A 23833-nucleotide genomic window follows, 5' to 3' on the forward strand; every position below is an offset into this window, starting at 1 on the left:
CCGAACACCCCTGAGATGTTTCTGAACGATTCTTCCTCCCGTATCACTGAAGCTGTCGCTATTTTTTTGCTTGAGATTCTTAAATTAACTTCTAAGTTATAACCCGTTGTGTTTATTGTTAGTAATCCCAGCTGTATTTATGCCAATAAAGGTTTGGAGAAAGAAAGAACATTGGCTGTAAAGGAAGATGGATGAGACTTTGTTCCCAATAAAAAAAGGCTGGGTGCACAAACACTGGTTAGCATGGGGCAAAAGCACTCCAGATTCCTGTAAAATCCTTGGGGAATGGCAGTGTAATACCTTCCAAATGTACTTGAGTGTTGTTGCTTGGTTGTTAAGTCATGTCCAACTCTTCGTGACCTGACGGACCACAGCACGCCAGGCCCACTGTCTTCCACTGCCTCCCAGAGTTTGGTCAGACCATTTTTGGTGCTTTCACCCTCATTAAGAAGTTCTTTAATTCCTCCTCACTTTCTGCCATCAGAGTGGTATTGTCTGCATATCTGAAGTTGTTGATATTTCTTCCAGCAATCTTAATTCCAGCTTCGGATTCATCCAGTCCAGCCTTTCACATGATGTATTCTGCATATAAGTTAAATAAGCAGGGGGACAATATACAGCCTTGTCGTACTCCTTTCCCAAATTTGAACCAGTCAGTTGTTCCATATCCAGTTCTAACTGTTGCTTCCTTTCCCACATATAGATTTCTCAGGAAATAGGTAAGGTGGTCAGGCACTCCCATTTCTTTAAGGATTTGCCATTGTTTCCTGTGGTCCACACAGTCAAAGGCTTTTGCGTAGTCAATGAAGCAGAAGTAGATGTTTTTCTGGAACTCTCTGGCTTTCTCCATAATCCAGTGCATGTCAGCAATTTGGTCTCTAGTTCTTCTGCCCCTTCAAAATCCAGCTTGTACTTCTGGGAGTTCTCGGTCCACATACTGCTGAAGCCTGCCTTGTAGGATTTTCACCTTGCTAGCGTGTGAAAGGAGTGCAACTGTACAGTAGTTGGAGCATTCTTTGGCACTGCCCTTCTTTGGGATTGGAATGTAGACTTATCTTTTCAATCCTCTGGCCACTGCTGAGTTTTCTAAACTTGCTGGCATATTGAGTGTAGCACCTTAACAGTGTCGTCTTTTAAGATTTTAAATAGTTCAACTGGAATGCCATCATCTCCACTGGCCTTGTTGTTAACCATGCTTTCTAAGGCCCACTTGACTTCACTCTCCAGGATGTCTGGCTCAACCCACTCTCTGGGTTGTCCGGGACATCAAAATCTTTCTATTATAATTCCTCTGTGTAGTCTTGCCACCTCTTCTTGATGTCTTCTGCTTCTGTTAGATCCCTACCATTTTTGTCCTTTATCATGTCCATCTTTGCACAAAATGTTCCTTTAATGTCTCCAATTTTCTTGAAATTGAGTAGACACAGTTAATCTGAAAGACACATTCATTTTAGGCATTTTGATTACTTTGTGGCTCCAAGCAATATGTGCCTAGAGAACCTGCTGAGAAACAGGTCTGACAATGGCTTTGTGTTTAGATGAGAAGTGGTTAACTGATGAATAAAAAAGAGTTAGGTTCTGACATTTCCGCCCTTCTTGGAGTTTCTTTATGACTAATAATCCTGGCAGTGTGGGCATGATATTGTGCAGCAATATTGGGTCTTTTCCTGGTGTTTTTGAATCATGGATACACAACACAGTATCTCACACTCATAAACGGGAGGTTTTAAAAAGTTGAACTGTATGTCTGCCAAAGACCATGGACAAGTTAATCTGGCTACAATTGGGAAATCTTTATAGGTTCCATATGGGTATTTGCAAGTGGCTAATGTTTTGAAACATCTGGATAGGTGAGGACAGATATACCAACTGGGCCTTTTGTCTTTACTTGATTGATGAATGTGTTTATGCCGAAATCTCACGTGGAGTGTTGTCTTTTGGCTCATGTGCTTGATCTTAAGGACTCTGACCCAAGCATGCATCTTCTAGGTTAGAATTTGCCCCTTGATACCATTGTGGGTTGTTAACTTACTTTGTAAGTTGACTTATATTATTTAAAACATGTTATCTATACATGCACATTTTGTCTGTGGTGCAGTTTTTATAGCAGCTACCTAATTTACTGCTGTGAAAATAAGAACCAACTCTTTGCATTTCTTAAAAACACTGAAAGAGTTATAAAATGAAATCTAAGGATCAGAGAGGATTACTCCACTCTCTCTGTGTATCTTTATTTAAAGCAGTTTATAAACATTAATAAATCTTTGTAGGAGGGATTGAGAGAGGAATAATTTTAGGCTTATATGCTATATGCAAGAAAACATTGGGAGAAAAGAGGGAGATTATGTCATTTATGTTTATGTTCTGAATATCTGCTTAAAGCCGCACAATTTGCACCCTAGGACACTTATGAATTTGTATATTGCAACTTTCCAAGTACTTTACATTCCCATTCACTGCTTGTTCGTGTCATGAAGTGGCTTGATTATCCCGGATATAACAAGCCTGTGAAAGTTGAAGCTGACTCTAAGTCATTGTTTAATATTTTGTGGCGGATTTGCCTTGTTAACAGGATTTTCTGATGTAGTTGTAACTCCCTAATCTTCCATACAAATGTTTGTAATATCATCTCCTTGTTCTTTGTCTTGGCTGCTGTCAGTTAAGTCTCAGTAAGCCCGCCTGGAGGATTTGTGTACAGAACTGGCTAGTATCTCTTAATGCAGAGTTTTCATTTAACTGCTGAAATTTAGGTTTCGGTGGGATTTTGTTATTTTTTTCTTTCCTCCCCCATCCCTACCCCTTTTGGAAGATACTCCAGCTTTAGCTTTTAAGAAAAATTTTACCCTGGCAACAGTAAAGGGGAAAATAAATAAAGCAAAGTCAAACTTCTTCTGGAAAGTACTTCTGTTGTTGTAAAAGGAAAAAATGGCATTATGAATTCAGCATAAAAGCTGGAAGCTGCTTTTTAGAAATGATGAAGCTTGCTTTGAATATGTGCTTGTAGTTAATCCTTTAGTATTTGTTTTATGCAAACATCTTCCCACTGTTAACAGTAGGCAAAATTACATGTTTCCAATTTCTTGCTCCAAATTTTAAACAGTTATTAGAAATAATATATAGGTTTTGCACTAACTCCTTGTGCCCACCCCACCCGTGCCACACACAATACTTTTATTGTCAAGAAGCACTGAGTCATTTGCAAAATATTTTTTTAGAAAGAACTTTCAGGATGCATAAAAGTTGTATAAAATAATGTTTTGTAGTAAGTACAGTAAATAATTACAGAACTATCAAGCAGGAAGGCTCATAGCCTGCTGTGTTCTTTTGTAGCATTGAACAGGTATTTAGGTTGGTGAATGATACAATGGCTGCTGAAACTGTACAACATTCTGATCTTTCATGATTCATATTTTCATGACCAGGGCATCATCTCATAGCTCAGTGCCAAAGTTAGCACTTGTCTATCAACAGTGCCTGTTGACTGGAGTAAGGCATGAATGAAGTCATAGCAACCTCTTACAAAGCTGTTACAAATGTGAACTAAATGATATACATCCTACAAATGTGTGAGTGCTAAAAACGATATTCATTTAAGCTTGAGCTGCTGCATGGATTTGGTATTCCTAAACTTGAAAGGCATGTGCACAACCACAGAATGAAGCCGTTGCAGAACCTAAGGGCTGCAAGGTGCAAGAGCACGAGTGTGATAATGGTGCAACTCTTCGTTACAAAGCAGTGGTCAGAGAAAATTAAAACATCAGGATGAAAACACACAAGTTTCTATACACAGGGCAAAGGTTGCCTTCCTAAATTGGAGCAATCTTGGTCATGCAATAGCAATATTTCAGACAATTCCTGTTCTGTTTGTTTGGTCAGATATGATTTTGCAGACATGGTAGCATATAACTGTTTTACCTGCACCAAAAGAGGCTCTAGAAACCATTCCTTGGAGTGAATTTTTTCTTTCCTTCTCTTCTTTATTCTCACATGGAAAGGTGAATAACTGAATCTGATGAAGATGGTCTTTTGGATGTGTTGATTGAAACATCCACACTGACGTGATACAGTTTTCTCCTTCAGCATGTCAAGAGACTCTCTATTCTGACAGGGGAGCTTGATTCACACCTGTGCTACTTGATCTTCCCATTGTTCTCTTAAGGGAACACCCCTTTGAGTGTTGAACAAAGTACCATGTGGCAAATGGTGGAGAATTCAAAAGAGGACGTGGGTGAAAATTAGAAAGGATTTTGAAAGGAAGTGGCTTGAAGGAAATGCTTCTGTTAGATCTAGAAATATTAAAGGCAGATATTGGTGGTTGAGAAATACATAAAGGACCACTCTGATGATTACGTTTCTGGTGACGGTGATAACGATGATGAAAAGCAATTGATTTCTACTTAATGAAGCCAATGGATGGAGGGGGAAAACCGTCAATATCATAACCAACCAACAAAAGAAAAACAAGAATCTCCACCCTTGGTATGCTTTTTTAAAAAACACTAAATCTTTGAATAGGTTTTGGAAATTGATTTCTGCCAAGAGACCCCAGAGGACAATGTGATCCAAACACGATTCAGTATTTATTTCTTTGCTTCCTTCTAGTGAAATAGTTATCACAGGAAAATGAAAAATACCTTTTTAATTTTGCAGTACTATTTCTCCGTGCTTTCTCCCTAAAGCTGACCCTGAATTTTTCTTAGAAGAACTTTCAGTTTATGTGTTCTCTTTCAGTTTTTATCCTTTCTTTCCCCACTCAAATTGTAATTTTAAAAATCTTGTAGAAATCGAATAGGATACACTTTCTTTTTTGGATCTTCCCTATGCAGCTAATGAAGCTAGACTGTGCATTTTTATTCTGAAAATGTCTCTACTGAAGAAGAAAAATTTGTATCTTTTCTTTGATCCATTTTTCCATATAGGAAAGATGAGGGTAGGAACGAGATTCTTACACGGTGAATGCCTGTGTATCTTTCAGGAGAATGTAAACCTAAGGCAGGGTCTTTGCCGAAAGGAAGACATGTGGCAGTAGAACATGAGAGCCCACTCAGGTTGTATTAATCCAACACTACTAGGCAAGTCTGGGTCAAGCATCTGTTGCAAGAAGTGTTTATGACTGTAGATACCTGTCTTTGTTTTTCTGTCCAATTTCAGTTGGTGCGGTTGTGTCTCAAGGCAGGGTCTCACTCAAGTCTGGAGTGCAACCCATGAAATTTAAATATTTGACATTCTCTGACAACAGCCAGAGAATGTCACTTCAGAATGCTATTATGGTTTCTTGACATGGAGGCAAAACCTGTCTGAAATGTTTCACTGAAAAACCACCAGAGCTGGAGAAAAGTGTAGAGATAATAATTTCGTGTATGTGTGTGAAAAATACGAACATATTTGATGGCCTCTTTGTCCCTTCTCTAACAGTTTGTGTATGTGTGTGACCTGCACATCACAGATATATGTGATATATATATATCTATGATGATTGAAGTGTAATGTCTGTAATGATCTGTCTGTTTCTGTACACCCGTGGATTGAAATCTTTATTGCAAATACCATTTTTATTTTATTTCCTATATTGCCTCATTTGGAATAAGGTCATTTGAGTCATTAATGTTTGGTGCAGGCTATTGACCAAGCACATCTGTAGAACTTGGACCCTGCTGATACGGGCCTTCAATTTGTTTGGGATTTTTGTTTGTTTTCCTCTTCTATTTGCAAATTTTAATGATTTTCAAAATGCCAATACAGTAAACCAATTATAAAACTTAAAATATACAGACTCCTACTCTACCTTTCTCTTTTCTATTGATTATCCACAATTCACCCTGACCCTTTGCCCAGTTAAATTTTTTTAAAAGAAAAAGATAACGGAGGAGGAAAAGCGGACAGATTAGGAAAGAGAAAAGTGTGCGGATACAGCTGGACCACAGTAGTATAGCTGCTGTACTTTCCCTATACAATTAATATTAAAAATTTTCTTCTAGACCTGATGGTTCTTGTCCATAGTTTAACAAATATTGTATAGAGTCCTCGTCCCTCCCCGCTGCATTTGATCTCAATTCTGTTCCACTTTCTGTTGTGAGAATTCTCATTAGCTGAAAGTGCTATAAATCGATAAGAGCATACATGAGAAGAACTATGAGGGATCAAATGAAAGTCCAGCATTCTGTTCATAAGAGTGGTTATCAGGTTCCTTCATAGTTTCTTATATAACCATGGGACACTGGAACATTGGAATATACAGAGTTTGGAAATGATGATGATGATGGTCTTAGAACTGCAAGGCTGGAAGGGCCCTTATGGATCATCGGGTCTAGCCCCTGTCAAGGAGGCACAAGGAAGGATCAAACTCTCAGCCTCTGGGTCCTCATCCAGATATCTAAACTCACTGAGCTATCCAGGAAGCCCAGCACCAGGACATAAATCCATGAATACCTTCCTGTTCATGTTATCCGGTAACATAAAAGTACATGTCGGATGGATGGATGGATGGATGGATGGATGGATGGATGGATGGATGGATGGATGGATGGATGGATGGATGGATGGATGGATGGATGGAAGGAAGGAAGGAAGGAAGGAAGGAAGGAAGGAAGGAAGGAAGGAAGGAAGGAAGGAAGGAAGGAAGGAAGGAAGGAAGGAAGGAAGGATATTATGGCACATTAAAGGCTAAGCCCTATGTTTTAATGTGCGTTTTTGTGGACCTTTTTTGTTCTGTTTTTGCCTGACATGCTAGCACGTGGGTACCTTTTCTAAAACCATAAAAATATGTACAAATGCAGTCTACCTTTGGTAGTGGAGGAAACATCCACAATAGCTTATGTCTGAGTTTTTTGCCTAGTCGTGAAGGGATGAAAGGTGTGATGGAAGTCCTGTTGTTCTGAGTTGTAGTTTTGACACTTCAGAGAATAACATAAACATCTTCCTATCAAGAGAAAACTCTGTCTCTCCACGATTTCCAAGTGCATGTGTACTAAAATTGAAAGACAAGGAAAGGAAAAGTTCAGTAAACTAATTTAATTACAGTAGAGAAGCATCCTTATATTAAATGCTTCAGTTATCTGTTTTTTGTTCTTTGAGGAATTACTATGGTTTCATGTTTTGCACACACACTTTGAAGTGACCCCTATGAGTGAACATGTCTGATAATTATATCCAAGTCCTGCTTGCAGATTAATTGATATGGAAGTTAAGCAGGTAACCAATTTCAGCATTATTTTACACTATATGCAATTGTGACATTATTTCTAGAAGTTATTTTATAATTGGCAAGTGACATGAGGAGAAGCCTGTACTGCTAAAAAGGACATTCTGCAGGGCCTTCAGTTTGTTTTTGTCCCTTTAACTCAGCTAATGATTATTTTAGATTAGAAAAAATCTGTAGTGATAAACAGTATATATTATTGGAGCAGGATATACAGAAAATGCATCCATTGTTCCACTACAAGTCCTTAATGTGCTGTGGACCTGCCTTATCTCTATTTTTCATCTTACTAGACTGCAATTCATTACATTTAACTGTAAGTCCTATTGAACTACGTATTGTGTGCTATAAAATCACATCGAAATTACACTGAACCTAAGAGGGCTTTAAAGGTGCGGTATTTAAAGAATGGTATTACCATTGCTGCAGCCACCACCCCACTGAGCTTCTATGGTCAACCAGGCATTCAAGCTCAGGTCTCTTGAGTCTTAGTACATCGTACAAATTAATATTGCATAGGCACATATAAGCTGAAATCCTATTGGCAGAGGTGTGTTGTGTAATGATGACATCATTAGCTACGGCTGTGCTGCAACCATTTTGACATCAAACCAAAGTTCCCTGGAGCTCCCACCACCCAACCACCCATTTCAGGGATTTTTAGGATGTATTCAGTAGGATGACAGCAGGATGGATTCAGGTGACAGCAGCACCAGAACCACTAGTGGCGATTTTCCAGCTTTAAATCACTACCACCCTGTTCTGTGGCTCCCGAAAGCTGCCCTCAAATTAAGGGTATCCCTAAGATCCCCAAAACCAGAGTGGCCCCCAGGAAGCTTTTTAGTTAAAACTACTGCAGTGCAGCTACAGCTGTTGACATCACTCTTGTTGCACGGTGGAAAATTGTATAACAGGTTGTTATGGCCCGCCCTCGAAGACTACTGGATCCGAGTGGTTTCCAGGATGTCATGAGAGGGATTACCGCTGACCTGGCTAGCGCTCCTGTTGACGTCCTGGTGGACAGCTGGTCCATTGCTGCCACCCGGGCAGCGGACACGATCGCACCCAAACGCCCTCTCCGGCGCAGAACTCGCCCGGCGCCCTGGTTCAACCGGGAGCTCCGGGCGATGAAGCGTAACAGGAGAAGGCTAGAGCGTAGATGGAGGAAGAATCCGACGGATAATAACTGGATAGCCGTTAAGGTCGCAACTAACCTTTACCTGAATCAGGTGAAGGCTGCCAGTAGAGCATTCTTCGCTAACCGGATAAGCGAAGCTTCCAACCAGCAGGCGGAACTTTTCCGTATAGTACGCGACCTATCCGGAGTTGGCCCGGGTGATAGGCCTCCCCCTAGTTTTTCACCGGACCAATTTGCGGCATTTTTTAAATCTAAAGTGGAGGCCATCCGCCGGGAGCTCTCTCCTTTTTTGAACACAGTGAATCGAGCTGAGATGTCCAGCGCTCCGTCTTGCCCGGTCATTCTCGATTCTTTTCAGCCAGTAACGCCTGATTCTGTGACCAGAGTGCTTGACCGCTGTCGGGCCACCACCTCCTCCTTGGACCCTTGCCCGGCCTGGCTAATCAAAGCAGCCAGGCCGAAAACAACGGAATGGGCCACAGCAATAATAAATGGGTCTTTCCTTGAGGGCAGATTTCCTCCTGCCCTCAAGGAGACACTCATTAGGCCCATAAGAAAGAAATCTAATTTGGCGGCGGACGAAATTGGCAATTACAGGCCCGTCGCCAATATTTCTTTCATGAGCAAAGTGGTGGAGAGGGTGGTGGCAGACCAGCTTCAGGCACTCCTGGATGAATCAGATGCACTGGATCCATTCCAGTCGGGCTTCAGGCCGCGCCACGGGACAGAGACGGCATTGGTCGCCCTGTATGATGACCTGCTGAGGGAGGCCGACAGAGGCAAAACGTCTCTGTTGGTCCTCCTCGATATTTCGGCGGCCTTTGATACCGTCGACCACGGTATCCTCCTGGGGAGGCTCTCCGAGCTGGGAATTGGTGGCCTGGCGTTAGCCTGGCTCCGTTCCTTCTTGGAGGACCGCCCCCAGAGAGTTCAGCTTGGGGAGAATGTCTCGGCCCCGTGGAGCTCCAATTGTGGGGTTCCGCAGGGATCGATTATCTCCCCAATGCTATTTAACATCTATATGAGGCCGCTAGCGGGGATCATCAGGGGGTGTGGAGCGATGTGTCATCAGTATGCTGATGACACTCAGGTCTACATCTCCTTTTTACCAACTGCAGGTGATGCCGTCCTGACCCTTCAGCGCTGCCTGGAGACTATACTGGAATGGATGCAGGAAAACGGTCTGCGGCTGAACCCGGACAAGACGGAAGTCCTGAGGGTGGGGCCCCCCGTAGTTGGTGGCCTGGTTGGCCCTCTCTCTTTTGGGGGGGCGACCTTGGCCCCGGCGGGGGGGGGTCCGCAGCCTGGGCATACATTTGGACCCGACGCTCGCCATGGAAACACAGGTGACGTCGGTCGTCCGCTCCGCCTATTTCCATCTTTGGCGGATTGCCCGGCTGCGGCCCTATCTCGACACGGGGGCCCTCACTACCTTAGTACACGCACTCGTAATCTCAAGATTAGATCACTGTAATGCGCTCTACGTGGGGCTACCTTTGAGGCTGATACGGAAACTTCAGATGGTGCAGAATGCAGCAGCCAGACTCCTCACTGGTGGGAGAAAATATCATCACATCTCCCCCACCCTGGCTAGACTGCACTGGCTGCCCATTTGTTTCCGTATCGACTTCAAAGTTTTAATGCTCACTTATAAGGCCCTAAACGGTTTGGGACCTCGATACTTGGCGGAACGCCTTCACCCACCAAGTTCTACCCGAACCACCCGCGCGAGCCAGGAGGTGAGGCTGAGGGGCCTGACGCCGAGGGAGGCCCGGAGGGAGAAGACAAGAAACCGGGCCTTCTCGGCGGTGGCTCCCCGCCTTTGGAACAATCTCCCTCCTGAGATTCGCGCGGCCCCTTCGCTGGGTACATTTAAAACTCAATTAAAAACATGGCTTTATGTCAAGGCCTTCCCTCCTGCCAGCTTCTAAGTTAATTTGAATTATTCCTTTCTTCTTTTCTATTTATTATTTATGATTATTATGTTTTGTTATTGATTTTTGTACTTATGTTATTACAATGTTATATTTTTGTGTTAGCCGCTCAGAGTGGTACTGACCTACCAGATGGGCGGGATATAAATCAAATAAATAAATAAATAAATAAATAAATAAAATTAATATTCCTAATTAAAAATGCTTCCTCAAAGCTCACTCCATAGCACCTATTCATTTTGGCCCCTTCATCCATCTTATTGACAGTAATGTTGTCTCTGTTGACCTTTCCACTTTATTTAGACTCCAAACATCTGCCAGCAGCAGTAGGGTTAGCATGAAGTTAACACGCCCTTCACTTTCACAGAGAAAATCCTTCAGAAACTAAGTGTAAGCATTACAATTTGGGCTGGTGAAAAACAAGAGTCTTTGGTTGATTACCCAATAGTTTTGACATAATTAGTGATGGGTGTAGAAAACGTTGGAAGTAGAGATGGGGGCATTCATATATGAATATCCCCGCACAGGTGAAAATTTTTGCCACTGCCACCGGCTCTGCAGAGGCTTCCTATTGTGCCATTCTCCGCGATGGATTAGCCACTATCCTACCTAGCAGAGAGGCTTGTCATCATGCCTCCTGGCAGGACTAGGTAATCTATTGCGGACAACGGCACGATAGGAAGGTCCAACAAGCTCGCGTCAGTGGTGTAATTGTGAGTGGACAGTCTGGCCCCACGGGGCTGGACCCTCGCTATTTCCACCTGTGTGGAGATATTAATATTATACAAATACAAATAACCCTATCTCTAGTTGGGAGTCCTGGCTCTCAGTGTGACCTTCCATCTAGTTACTAATTTGCAAAACTGGAGACTAGGTCACCATTGTTCTTGTTACAGAAGATAAATTTATTGAAACGTAAAATCTAAATAAGGCGCCACGGTAAAATTCCTTTTGTGTTCAAAAGCACAAGATAGATGTGATATGAAAAATCCATTGCCTTGATCCCGCAATGTGTTTTTCTTTGCTTAAAAGCTGCTGCAAGAGTGCCAAATTTAAAGTTAAGCCCTTTCCTTGCTACACTAGTCTTCCCCTGGCTAGGTGACCTCCTGATGTTTTTAGACTTCCACTCTCATTATCTCCATCACTTTAGCCCTGATTAGTCAGGAATGCGGAGAGTTCTAATCCAAAATATCTGAAGGGCTCCAGTTTAGGGCAGGCTGCCTTCAACATATCCTTGATTTAAATAACGATCAAAGCTACTCCAAACTGTAATTATTAAGCCATAGAGTAGGAGAACTGCAGGTGATCTATCTGTCTGTCTACTCATTGGGTAGCTTTTGAGCAAGCTGCGAAAATGGTAAGAGAGATTAACCGCCTCTCCCCAACATCACACACTTCAGCCAAATAACATCCCTGAAACCTTTCTGATATGGGAATGTAGATAAAAACGAGAGTAGGTTCACTTACATGGACCTCTGGCTTCATTCTAGCTGGCACTATACTGTGTGGATCATTTGCACAAGGTCACAGAGTAAGAAGGAGAGAGAATGCATGCATGGAAGATTATGGAGAAAATTTCATTTTGTTCAGGTAGACAACAGAAATATTAGGAAGAGTAATGACTCTCATGTGCATTTGGGCAAACTCAGTTCTCTGGCTTCTGTGTTGAAGTGAGAACTTTTCCTTTCAGATACCTTATGTGCTAAGCTTTATTAAAAAAAAAAAAAGGAAAGCACCTGGATTCCCATTTTGCTTATGAACTACAGTATATTGAAAGTTATCTATCCATAAGAACCAGAGTATCCAAAGTGAATTTTATGTTACTTTGGTCACCTAACCATAATTAGAGTTAATGTTGTTTTGCCACACATCAGGTACAGATAATATGAAAACTGGTAGAATATGCTGTTAAATGATCGTATATATGGTTCAACACCTGTTGAGTATTTAGAGGACATATATTTGTAGTTCAGTATACACTGTAGGGATTCCTAGTGTGGTGTGATAGACAGAGTGATGGACTAGGACTCTGGAGAACAGAGCCATTGAAGCCCTCTGGGTGTGTGGAACTGGTGAAACTACTCTGTTGTAGACTGTGAAAATTCTTATATTCAGACAATAAAAGAATAGCAAGTTTTAAATTATGCCTTCACTTTCCATGTAGTATTCCACACTCTTTCCCTCTCTCTTATGGATTGACCAAGGTAGGATTTTTTTTAAAAAAATTATTTGTTGTTTCCCACCCTTTAATCCCACTTGGGCATTCAGGACAGCACGAGTATGAAAGTGTGAGCAGAGGAAGTGAGACAGTGACTCTTCCATCTGTCCTATCTCTGTGCATGAGCTGAAGAGGAGAACCAGTTCTACCTGTGAAGAAACCCACTCATTTGGGTGTCTTTCTCCTTTGGAAGCTGATCATTTTGGGAGGGGGAAAATAGGATATCAGGAACCTCATAGATTGCTGCCATAGTGGTATGTAAGCTGCTATGTTTAAGCACCACCAAAGAACATTTGAGGAAACATTTTCAAGTGGTTGGATCCTGGATGCTGATATTCTGCTGGATGAAAGTCGAATGAAGGTTGCTCAGGGGCTCTTGTCACTTGCAGTCTTTGGAGTTATCCAGCAAAGTGTAAAAAAGGCTGGTCTGTTTTTGTGAGCACTATCCAAGCACACAGTGTACCTATTAACTTTCTTTGCTCATAAGCTGTAAGGCTGGGCTGCTTTCTCCAGTGCAGTATACCAGGAGCATTACCGTGTCTCTACCTTCATCTCTGTTTTCACAAGAAAATGGATATGCTGTTTCAGCCATGCTCTTTCTATGGTCTGTCACCTAGTTTTCCAGATCTTGTACACAAGAGTAGCAAGTGATTTTGTTATGAACCAGGCTGTTCCCTGGTTTCACTAGTCATTTTTTCTTCCCCCTGGTGATGCCCAGTTATCCATTGCAGTCCTTATGCACAGTCCTGGTGCACAGTCTTCATATAACATACATTTCAGTTGCTGAAGATTCTTTCAGAGAGGCTCCCCTGAAAATATATCTTTGCTTTAGCATCTTTTTACAACAGCCTATGGACAATTTCAGAGGGATGTGGTGGCGCTGCGGGTTAAACCACTGAAGCCTCTGTGCTGCAAGGTCAGAAGACCTGCAGTCATAAGATCGAATCCATGTGACAGAGTGAGCCCCCATCGCTTGTCCCAGCTCCTGCCAACCTAGCGGTTCGGAAGCATGCAAAATGCAAAAATGCGAGTAGATAAATAGGTACCACCTCGGTGGGAAGGTAAACGACCTTCCGTGTCTAGTCACGCAGGCTACGTGACCACGGAGGATTGTCTGCGAACAAATGCTAGCTCTATGGGTAGGAAACGGAGATGAGCACCGTCCCCTAGAGTCGGACACGACTGGACAAAAATTGTCAAGGGGAACCTTTACTTTTACCTTTTTATGGACAATTTCATTGGACAATTCCATATGCCTTAAAGCTCCAAAACAGTAAAAACATCCAGCTGTATTTTTTACTTTTGGTGAAATCATGCTTCTTGGCAATAACTCTGTGACATTCGCCATGTGGGGGGATGGGGGACCTTCCAGGGCCTGAGCTCTCCAGTACAAAAACTCTAGGAGCAATGAATGAATGAATGCCTATTTATGTTTCAGAAAACTGTATTCTTCCCAGAGGGGGCATCTTATGGTCTCTGTGGACCTAGGAGTCACAAAAATGGCATAGGAGCCACCATTTACCCATTCCTACCTTACAGCTTTGGTAGGCTCTGGCTCCATCTTTAAGGCCCTGGCTTTGTTGCCTCAGGCTTCACGGCCTTTGGAGACCCTTTTGACAAAAACTTTCAGTCCGACCCTGATCTTTACAGTATTTAATACTCCGGTTCCTTTCCTCCAACAGCACATATTTATGCTGGATAATCTGATGTCTCTTGTACACCTGCTCAAAGATTCGGCAAACAGAGGAGACATAAGACCTCCATTTTGCTGATGTGTGAACCACACATGGGGAGAATCATATTAATAATATTGATGCCAGTTAAATGTACAAAAAGTAAATGGGAAAGCTTGTTATATCTCTCCGCATTTCACAGGTTATTGGGAGTTGAGAGAAAATGCATAATAGAAACTAGATAGGTATAAAATGTCTGTGAAGTGAGCCCTATATTCATAAGTGCCCATGTCTGAACTATACTTTGACCTTAAACTGAAGTGAGTTAGTAGCTACCTATATAGACTATGAAAAGTGAGGAATAGCATCTTTACAAATATTTTGCATGAAAAATGTGAAAGAACAGGTCAACAGCAAAGCTAATGGTTACATTTTGGATCTTCCTATCTGCTTTTTCTGCGAGGGAACAATGGCTATGCCACACAATGCAACTACCTCACTGCAGCACCTTGACATTGCATTATGCTTTGCATGTCAGATTGTATTACAGATGTCATGTAGAGGTGCCTAAGCTTATCAGGCAATGCATCTGTAGCCCATGTTATGCTCCCTATTCTTATGGGGGCACTGGGTATGATTCCTTAAGGCTCTGATTGGCTTGTCCCACCAGATTTGGAGAAAAGATATTGTTTCTGGCAAAGCTGCTAAAATGGTTGCTCCTTGGCAAATCGCTAGTCTCAACAAACCACATGCCTGGTGTTTAAACTAGGTTTTTATTCCTTGTGGTTTTGGTAAGATGCAAATACAGTTGTCTCAAGAAAATGTATATTAAGGACAGAATAAATACATACAACTTTAGGGGTAAATGCAGAATATGATGGCAGGGGAAGCAAGTGCATCATCCTGAATATTTGTTTACATTTTAAAGAGCACACATTCCTATCAAATACAGGCTTCAATGTGTATGGGAATTGCTTGAAATTGAGGAAGATGAGGTGTGGCTGAGTAACACTTCCAGTGGCTAGAGAATGAGAGTCTTTTATTCATTACTTGTTTCTCATTTTATATAAATAAATAAATAGCGACTAAGAAAGAATGTCTTATGCAAATTAGCAGTATGCAAATTTGTTTATTTTGTATATTGCCGCAGGTAACACACTTTGGATTTCTTTCTTCATGCAGAATTTTTTGCAAATTTTTAAATACTGCCCTAATTACAGGGCACTTGCCGACCTGACCTAAGGACCTGTTAGAATGTATATGTATATTGCCAAGGGTTAGAATCTTATGGAGCTATCCATCAAAGATCCATGTTTACATATATTGCAAAACATATTGTATTTGCAATTAAAACAGATCAGGCTTAACGTTCACATAAAACCTGTGTAATTAGAATACAGATTAATTTGGAGAAAATAGCACCAGTTTAGCACTCCTTCCAAGCAAAACTGAAAGAATTGAGTATGTAATCGAACAGCAGGTGAATATTAATGCAGAAAATCCTCGGAGTCCCTGCCTCCCTGATGCAATTATTTTGCATTCACATTAATTGTTCCTAACAGATGACATTAATGACTTTGAGTTAAAATGTGTGCATGGGAGGGCTTTGAAAGATCAATGCTGTTTAGAAGTAGAATAACTTTTGTAATCATTTACCTGAGCTGTAGAAACTACTCAATAAAATAAACCTGTTGAATACTTGGTAAACGTTTAATATATAATATTGTTTATAGTACTGGTCATCAGTAATTTTGTATATAGACAAATGCATTTTGACTCCTATGAAGTTGTAAAGCTGTGGTGACTGATCAGCATTGCAAGCTAGGGGGGGAAATGCCCTTACTTTTTGCATGAATAATCAACTCTGCTTTGTACTGTAAAGCCCTCAGCTCAATAAGCAGAGAAATTAGGGCAAAGCTCTTTTACCTTAGGGTTCTTTTTTCCCACTTGAAATTTAACTGCAGCAGTTGGGATTTTCAAAAGTGCTGATCTTATGCATACTTGTCAAATGGTTATGCTTTGGTCATTCCGTTATTTTCCCTCAGAAACTTCATTCACGCATCTTAGATCTGTCGTCTGGGGATTTCCTTTCAGAGGTAGAGAAGAACAGAAGTTTGATACAATCACGAAGTGCTGATGTTCAGGTTCATGTGAGTTTTCTTGAATTTGATTTCTTCAAATAGCACATCCTTTCTGTCAGTAAACTATGACTTAGTGGGAGGGGCAGGAGAGCTGAGAACCAATAAAGCTCATCCTTGAACAAGAACACAGTGGAAGGAGAGATAACAACATTTTCTTCTCTTTTCTGAAGTCCACTATCATTTCCCTGGCTGATATAGAAAGTAAAAAAGTGCCACTCTTTGCGAAAAGACATAAATCTTGGCAGTGTCCCCAAGATACTTTTTTGGATATTGATTACATCTCAGAATTTCTGAGAAATGGTCAAGGAGCTTTTTATTAAAGCTGGTACACCGTATTATTCATCCTAGTTTTATGATATATTATGTATGAACTTTTAAAAATTCATGGGCTGTGCATTTATTTTTTCCCCCTTTTCAGATGGGCTCAGCTTTGTGCTTATTTCGCAAAATTTTAACTAAGATGGCTTTCATGTTTCACTGAAAGAAACAAAATGTAACTCGAAAAAACAAAAGTTGCATAAAGAGAAAAAGAAAGCAAATGAAAACTGAAAATAGCTTTTATGTTTAAGTATAAAATTTAAAAAAAAGTAATTTGACACAGTATGGTAAATTATACCATGAGGTGATACTGTTTCTATGGTTCAGAAGGATGCTAACGCCAATCCTGCAGCCTGTAATTTAGTCTTCAGGTTAGATTTTTCTACCTACCTTGCTTTCCCTCAGCAATAGCTTGATTCAAACAATTATCTTCCCAACTTACTTAACAATTATGTCCTTAAATTATAATCCTGAGTAGGCTTTTCTATTCTTATTTTATTAAAGATGATAGTTTAAAACTTATGATTAGAAAGCAAAAAATAATCCAGTCATGGAATGCAAATTAATAAACCAATGAACAGTTTAAATATATGTAATTAATGCACCGCCAGGGCAATCTTCAAGATCTTTTAAAAGAAATTTAAGGAAACCATTAGAATGTTGTTAGGAGAAAAATTCAGCCTCAGTAAAATGCTACTAATGGCATTTAAAAATCACCAGTTCAGGAAGAGGTCCCACTGATGCATGGAAAATTATTCCACTGTTACTCACTTGTCTTTAATGCTTGCATGCAATTTTCTGTTGCATAGTCATTCATTAATCTCTTCTTTTCTGAAATAGCAGAAGCTGGCTAGTCTTCTATTTGTATTCAAAAGTTATTGAATTTTCCCCCTACTGGCAGAAGATGTGGTAGTCATACAAAGATGGCTGTTTCTCCATGCAGTACATACTGAAAATATGAATATATCATTTTAACATTCTCATTTAAACATATTCATTCACCTTTGGATTAAATGTTTCTTTCTTTCTTTCCTCACTCGTCTATTTGGGATTGAATCTCAGCACCTCACAATGGTTTGAAAAAAAATGTTTATAATTAATTAATTTAATCTACTAATGTATTTCTTGCTCAAATATATAAGACATTTCCCCCAAGCAGTTTTGCAATAAAGCAAGTATGATAGAAACAAATATAACAATTTGATGCAACAGAAAACATTAATATTTAAAATGGACAAAACAAATAAAAATAAAATAAATTAAAAGGACAGCTAGATGAAAGACAGCATGACAATTTATTCCATGTTTCCAGATGACTTTCCCCAGCAACTTTATAAAGAGGTTAAAATATGAGGAACAAAAGAGAACCTTGTAGTATCTTATGAGCTAAAGATGGGCACAAGACAGAACAAAAATAGTCCAGCATGGGTACCTGCTTACTAAGCAAGCTTCACAGACTATCTCCAATAAGGCGAACAAGAAGGATGCCATGATTGAAGGTTGGTGGGAAATCCATAAAAGGGAACACCATGGTCAATGTCTACTAGGGGAGGGCATCTGTGATCATTTGACCATCTGCATTCGCCCCTGTAAAAGAAATGCTGAGTGACCTGAAATGGTTTCCAGTTTCAAAAACTGTTTCTGATAATTTCTAGATTAAAAACAAAACAAACAAAAACAAAATAAAAAAACACACCTTCTGAAACAAACTGTGGGGGCATGTATGGTCCCTGGAGGCCCAACTCTCATTTCTTTCTTTTTTTTTTTTGCAGTACTTTTGTCTCAGGAGGCAAGACAAAACCAGCTTCCAGAGGGCACATGGTTCACATAACCTGCAGTGAAAGACACTGAGGTTGTTTCTGTGCCATAAACATAATAAAAACCAATGTGTTGGTGTTATTATGCTTTTAAAATGCGTTTGTTCTATGATTGCCTTAATCATTTTCATCCTCACATGCTGTCAAGTCAATTGTGACTTGTGCAATCCCTTTTCCAGGTAGAGAGTACTCCATGTAGACAAGTGGTTTACCATTCCCTTCTTCTGGAGATACCCTGGGACTGTGCAGCTTGCCCAAGGCCACACAGGCTGGCTCTGCTCACAGGAGGCAAAGTGGGAAACTAAACTTGCAGTCTCTGGCTCTGCAGCCAGATACCTAAACCGCTGAGCTATCCAGCCAGCTTGCATTGTGTCAAATCCATTCCAAAACATACTCAGGGTTCTATAAAACTGGTACAGTGGGGTCTCGACTTACGAACTTAATCCGTATTGGAAGGCAGTTCTCAGGTCGAAAAGTTCTTAAGTCGAATCTGCATTTCCCATAGGAATGCATTGAAAACCATTTAATCCGTATCTGCTCTTTTCGTCCATAGAAACTAATGGGAAGCTGCTATTCCGCCTTCTGCCACTAGACGGGGATATTTTTTTTCCTTTTTTCCTTTTAACCTAAGATGACTTAGCTTTAAAAAAAAGGAAAAAAAGAGTTCGTAACTTGAATCTAAGTTCCTAAGCCGAGTCCATATATTCCTATGAGAGCGGTTCGTAAGTCGAAACGTTCGTATGTCGAGCCGTTCGTAAGTCGAGACCCCACTGTATGCTGGAAGTAAGTAGACAACATAAGCACTTAGGCTCCTCAGAGAGTTCAGAATACTGGAAACAGAGTATATAAACCTTCACTTTCCTAGACTTCAATCTTATGCATGTCTATTTAGACATATCTACTTACTTAAAACATTTATTGTCTGCCCTATATCACAGGATCTCAGGGCAGTTATAGAGCTATATAAAACAATTTTAACAGTTTTAAAACCTGTATAGGCCTCAGTCCTCAACCCACAAGTATGTCTTGACAGTGTTGAAATGAAAGCCCTCATCTGTGTCTCCACATAAACTGCTTTTGATGATGAGATATGGAGGAGTGTCCCCTGCAGCAGATCTTAGCGATCAGACAGGTTTACAGTGGTGACCCTATAGACGCTTACCCCACGTGATGTCAAAATCGCTTAATGATGACATTTTTGTGATCGCTATTGTGATTGCAAAATGATGGTTCCAATGGGGGAAATCCGCATTACGTTGATTAGGAGCCTGCTTTGCGAACCGTTTGTTCGCTATGCGATGATTTTTCCGGTTCCGCAAAATGGCTTCTCTCCGCAAAATGGCTTCCCTCCGCAAAATGGCTTCCCTCCCTTTGCAAAATGGCTGCTTTCCAGACCCCTGCTTCGGAAGACAGCAATTTTTTAACAGCTTAACGGCGGTTCTCTATGGGCAGTCTTCACTGGACGATGAGGTATTTCCTCACTGGAACGCATTGACTGGTTTTCAATGCATTCCAATGGGTTTTTTTCCGCTTGACGACAATTTCGCTTAACAGCGATTTTCCTGGAATGGATTATTGTCATCAAGCGGGGCACCACTGTATATAGGCAGAGGCACGCCTGCAAATATCCAGATCCCAGGTCCTCTTGCTTTGGTTAAGCTGTATTCCTGCTATGTGTGTGCAGGAGTGCAATCTCAGTTTGAGTGTGAACAAGGCCTCTACACAAAAAGACAGTCTAGGTCATCTACAGCATGAACTTATTTGAAAATGGGGAAATATTTGACTCCTCAGCAATCAGTCAGACAGTCAGTCAATCAATCAGTCAATGCCAATGCACAGAGATAAGAGCTTCTGTAAAACAAGAAACAAAAACGAAACAAAAACAAAGCATTAATTTTAGACCAGGCATGTGATTATTAGGTGGCGATGGAAATCCAACTGAATTTTGAACAGTGTAATTCTATGCTAGCTGCAACAATAAGGCAAAACTATTTCAGGTTGTATCCACCCTTGTCAGTAGGGTGTTAAACCTAGCCTATAGCTTGTCCTATGTTATGCTGCAGGTGAGGCTCATAAGACTAAGTGCTTCTTCTCTGCACATCTAAATAAGTCTACCCACACAGAAAACAGGAGGTCATGTCACAAAAGGGTGACTACTGGTTCTTTTGTATCCCAGGAAAAACAACATTAAATAGCAAAGAACCTCACAAGACACATTAATAAATGCAAAAATAAATATACTTTATTACCTATTGATTACAATTCTAAATAAAGGGGCTTCATGCATTCAGCACATTCACACCACACACATACTCACCAAAGAGAGAGATGAATTTTTTATTTGGATTGTCCAAGTTCCAAAGAAAGTAATTAGTTCCAAAAGCCCTTTGGTCTCAGCAGACAGGCAGACAGACTAACAGACAGACTAATGTTTTTCCAGACCCCTCTTCTTATATTCTATTTAGGCAGGTTTTTTTAGTAGAGCATGCACAGAAGAAATTCCTTTGTTTCAGGTTGCTCACAGGGCATATCTTTAGATATATGGTCCTTATCACCTATTGTGAAGTGTGGAATGCTTAATATGTCTTCCATCACTTAGTGGACAGGTGTGGAATCTGCTTTGTTCAGGAGGATCCTCGTACCAGGGTCTTCTTAATCCCCTTGACTCTACTCCCAGCGGCAGATTTTTTTTGTCAATTTAGTTCAGAATGTTAACAGTTCAAAAGTCGGATCACTCACAATGAGGGCTTCTAGGTAGAAATACAAAGTCCCATAGTTCCTCTGGTTCTGTTGGTCTCCATCTTTGTGTCCTAACTCTCTCTGGTTCTTCGCCTGATCTAGGCCAAACATGCACACACATCGCAGTCAGGCAGAAAAGTTTCTCAAGTTCTGTGTACAGGGAATATTTTGGCACAAAGGTGCCTTTAGTCTTTCAATTACTTCTTTCTCTTACCCAGAAATGGCACTGGTTGGGAACAAGTGCACCCGATTAGCAAGAAGTAGACCCAAGTCTCGGCGATTCCTAATTCAGACACTATATCATTTTACCAACATGGGGTCAGTTGTAGGTACCATATCATCTTAAGTGTGTTGGAGCATTCAAGTTACTGTTGTAAATGCCCTATGCTTCAGCTTCCTGTCAAAATCACTTTCCTGTCTGCTTGCCCTCTCATAGACAAATGGCATCTAAAAGAGGGAAGGTTCATTCCATTTGTTTAACACCTTTTCCAAAATAATTATTCACTCATCCTATGCTGCTCCAATTAAAGCTTCTCTGCCACATATTTTTACTGGACTGGCTCGTATAGATTGCAGGCAGGAAAGCAGTACATCTCTGTAAAGCAACTGCTTATTTAGCCATGTAGAACCTGGTGTTGTAGTCCTAAGAACATTCATTTTATACCCACTGCATGTTGTTAACTATTACCAATGGGTCACATCCAAAGTGGTGGCACATGGGTAAGAAATATTTCATTTCCCTCTAGAGAGAGTGAAGCATCCAAATTCTAGTTCAAGCTCTCTGGAGGGATATAGATGGCCCTCAAGTCATCATCCACAAGAGGGGACTTTTTTCATGGTGTCATCTCATTTGTGGTTTCTTCCTCTTTCTTCATAGGCTTGATTTTTATTTGACACTGGATTTATTTTGGTTTTATTTATATGCACTGCCTTCAACCATTGTCAAACCATTGACAACAGAAAAACCATTGACTTTATAGTGTATAATTGGCTTGAATGAGTGTTTCCTAAGCATTATACACCTTGAGTGGCGTTGCCCAGTGCATTTCCTAGCATCAGTAAGTAGATTGCATATAGTGCTTTCATCCCTGACAATTTCTTGTACACCACCATTCTCCATAGATACCTACAGGGATTTAAACTCATGCCAAGTATTTCCACCACATATTTGAGAATGAGAAGTGCAGGTTCATTTGGTTTTTCAGGACCCACAACATCCACCCAGGATGATCCCTCCAAGGGAAGATTTTTCTTCTTTTTGTTTTTGTTTTCTCATTTGCTTTTGGTGTTTCTCCCTCCGCTTTTAAGAAGGAGAGAGAACCTGTTTGCACAGAAACTCCATGTGAACATTGGCTTAATTTGAGGTTCTTTGTTCTTACCTTTCATGGCATAGAGAAGTAAATACATTAACCTCTACCATTCTCAGTGGTTGCTGTTGTGGAGGGGGGACCCACCAACCCCGATTTTGAGAATGATGGAATTTACTGCAAACTGTCAAGGAAAAGTAATCTTGTTGCTACAAGTAATCTTGTAATCTCTTTGATAACATATACGTATCTGATTCTGTGTAATAGATAAAATACTTCATAACACCGCATTCATGAAAGTTCAGTGATGCCTGGTTTTATTAGGAAGCAGTATATTTTTTGAGGAAAGTAATTAAACACCTGCAAACTTCTGCAAAGGTTTCAGGTTTTAACAAAAGCACTGCCCTTTTTTCTTCATTATTCTCTTCCTCGGAGCTGGCATTTAGTCACTGCAGCAGAGACTGCATTTGGAGAGCCCCGATAACTACACAAGTACTAAGGGCAGCCATAAAGTGTCAATAAATGGCATAAGCAGGAGGCTTGAGCTGTCGGACGGTGACACAAAGATGGATTGTCCTGCATCGGAGACTTTCTTACACAATGCTTTGAACCAGATAGGAAACCAAAATTAGACTGTAATGGAGAGATTCCATTCTCCATGGACAGCCTGGTTGGGACACTAAATTAATTTACCTTGTCCATTTTGTAGGGCCTCATCTGTTACATTGTGAGGATATAATGCAGTTGTCAAGATGTTCTTGTACTGTCTTAACTTTGTTTTCAGTATCTTTCTGGAGCACATTGCTAATAAACACAGCACATTTCAGACAGACTGTCATTAAAAGGCCAGCTTGGACACTGCGGCCTGCATATTTTATTCTTAAATAAATAAATAATTGGCAAGTGTTTGGATATTTTAATCTCACAATGGAAAAGAAATATGGGCGCTGTGGTTTTAACAGTTACTCAATTATTGTGTTGTGTTTGTTTCAGCATGAGCAGCAAAATGTGGTTTGTTGATTTGTCATCTCACGTAATAGATACTATACATCTTTTTTAAACACATAAAAAGTGTATTATACCCTTTCTTGTTTTAGGAATGTCTACAAAATATGAAATCTGGTGTTCCTTCCTTAAAATGCCCAAGTCCGTTAAATGTGACTGGACCTCACCGAGTTTATCATCGAAGCAGCTGCAGTAGCAGTGAACTTTCCCTGTCAAGTGCCTGCAGTGAATATTCGAGTGGTTCTTCTTATACTTGGAACGATGGGAAGACATGCAATAAAAGGGTAAGGGTAAGCACATTGGTTTCTTTTGGTTACCAAATAGATTTATTAGACAACATATTGA

At 40.6% G+C, this 23833-nt stretch overlaps 1 protein-coding gene across 24 annotated transcripts in view; it reads left to right on the top strand.

The window, feature by feature from the left end:
- The window catches only part of NCKAP5 (NCK associated protein 5), a 762731-nt gene that overhangs the window by 626139 nt on the left and 112759 nt on the right, over positions 1-23833 (top strand). For 16 of the 24 annotated variants that reach the window (XR_013537157.1, XM_072984241.2, XM_072984248.2 and 13 more), the window contains 2 exons: positions 16207-16311; positions 23581-23778. Coding sequence is in view for 23 of the 24 variants with exons in the window: in XM_072984241.2 (XP_072840342.2) it covers positions 16207-16311; positions 23581-23778 (303 nt within the window). In the remaining variant the exon portion in view is untranslated. The remainder of the gene's footprint in view (positions 1-16206; positions 16312-23580; positions 23779-23833) is intronic. The other 8 variants (XM_078377084.1, XM_078377082.1, XM_078377067.1 and 5 more) reach the window with 4 other exon arrangements.

This window comes from Pogona vitticeps, chromosome 1 (genome assembly GCF_051106095.1).
Source record: "Pogona vitticeps strain Pit_001003342236 chromosome 1, PviZW2.1, whole genome shotgun sequence".
Lineage (NCBI taxonomy): Eukaryota > Metazoa > Chordata > Lepidosauria > Squamata > Agamidae > Pogona > Pogona vitticeps.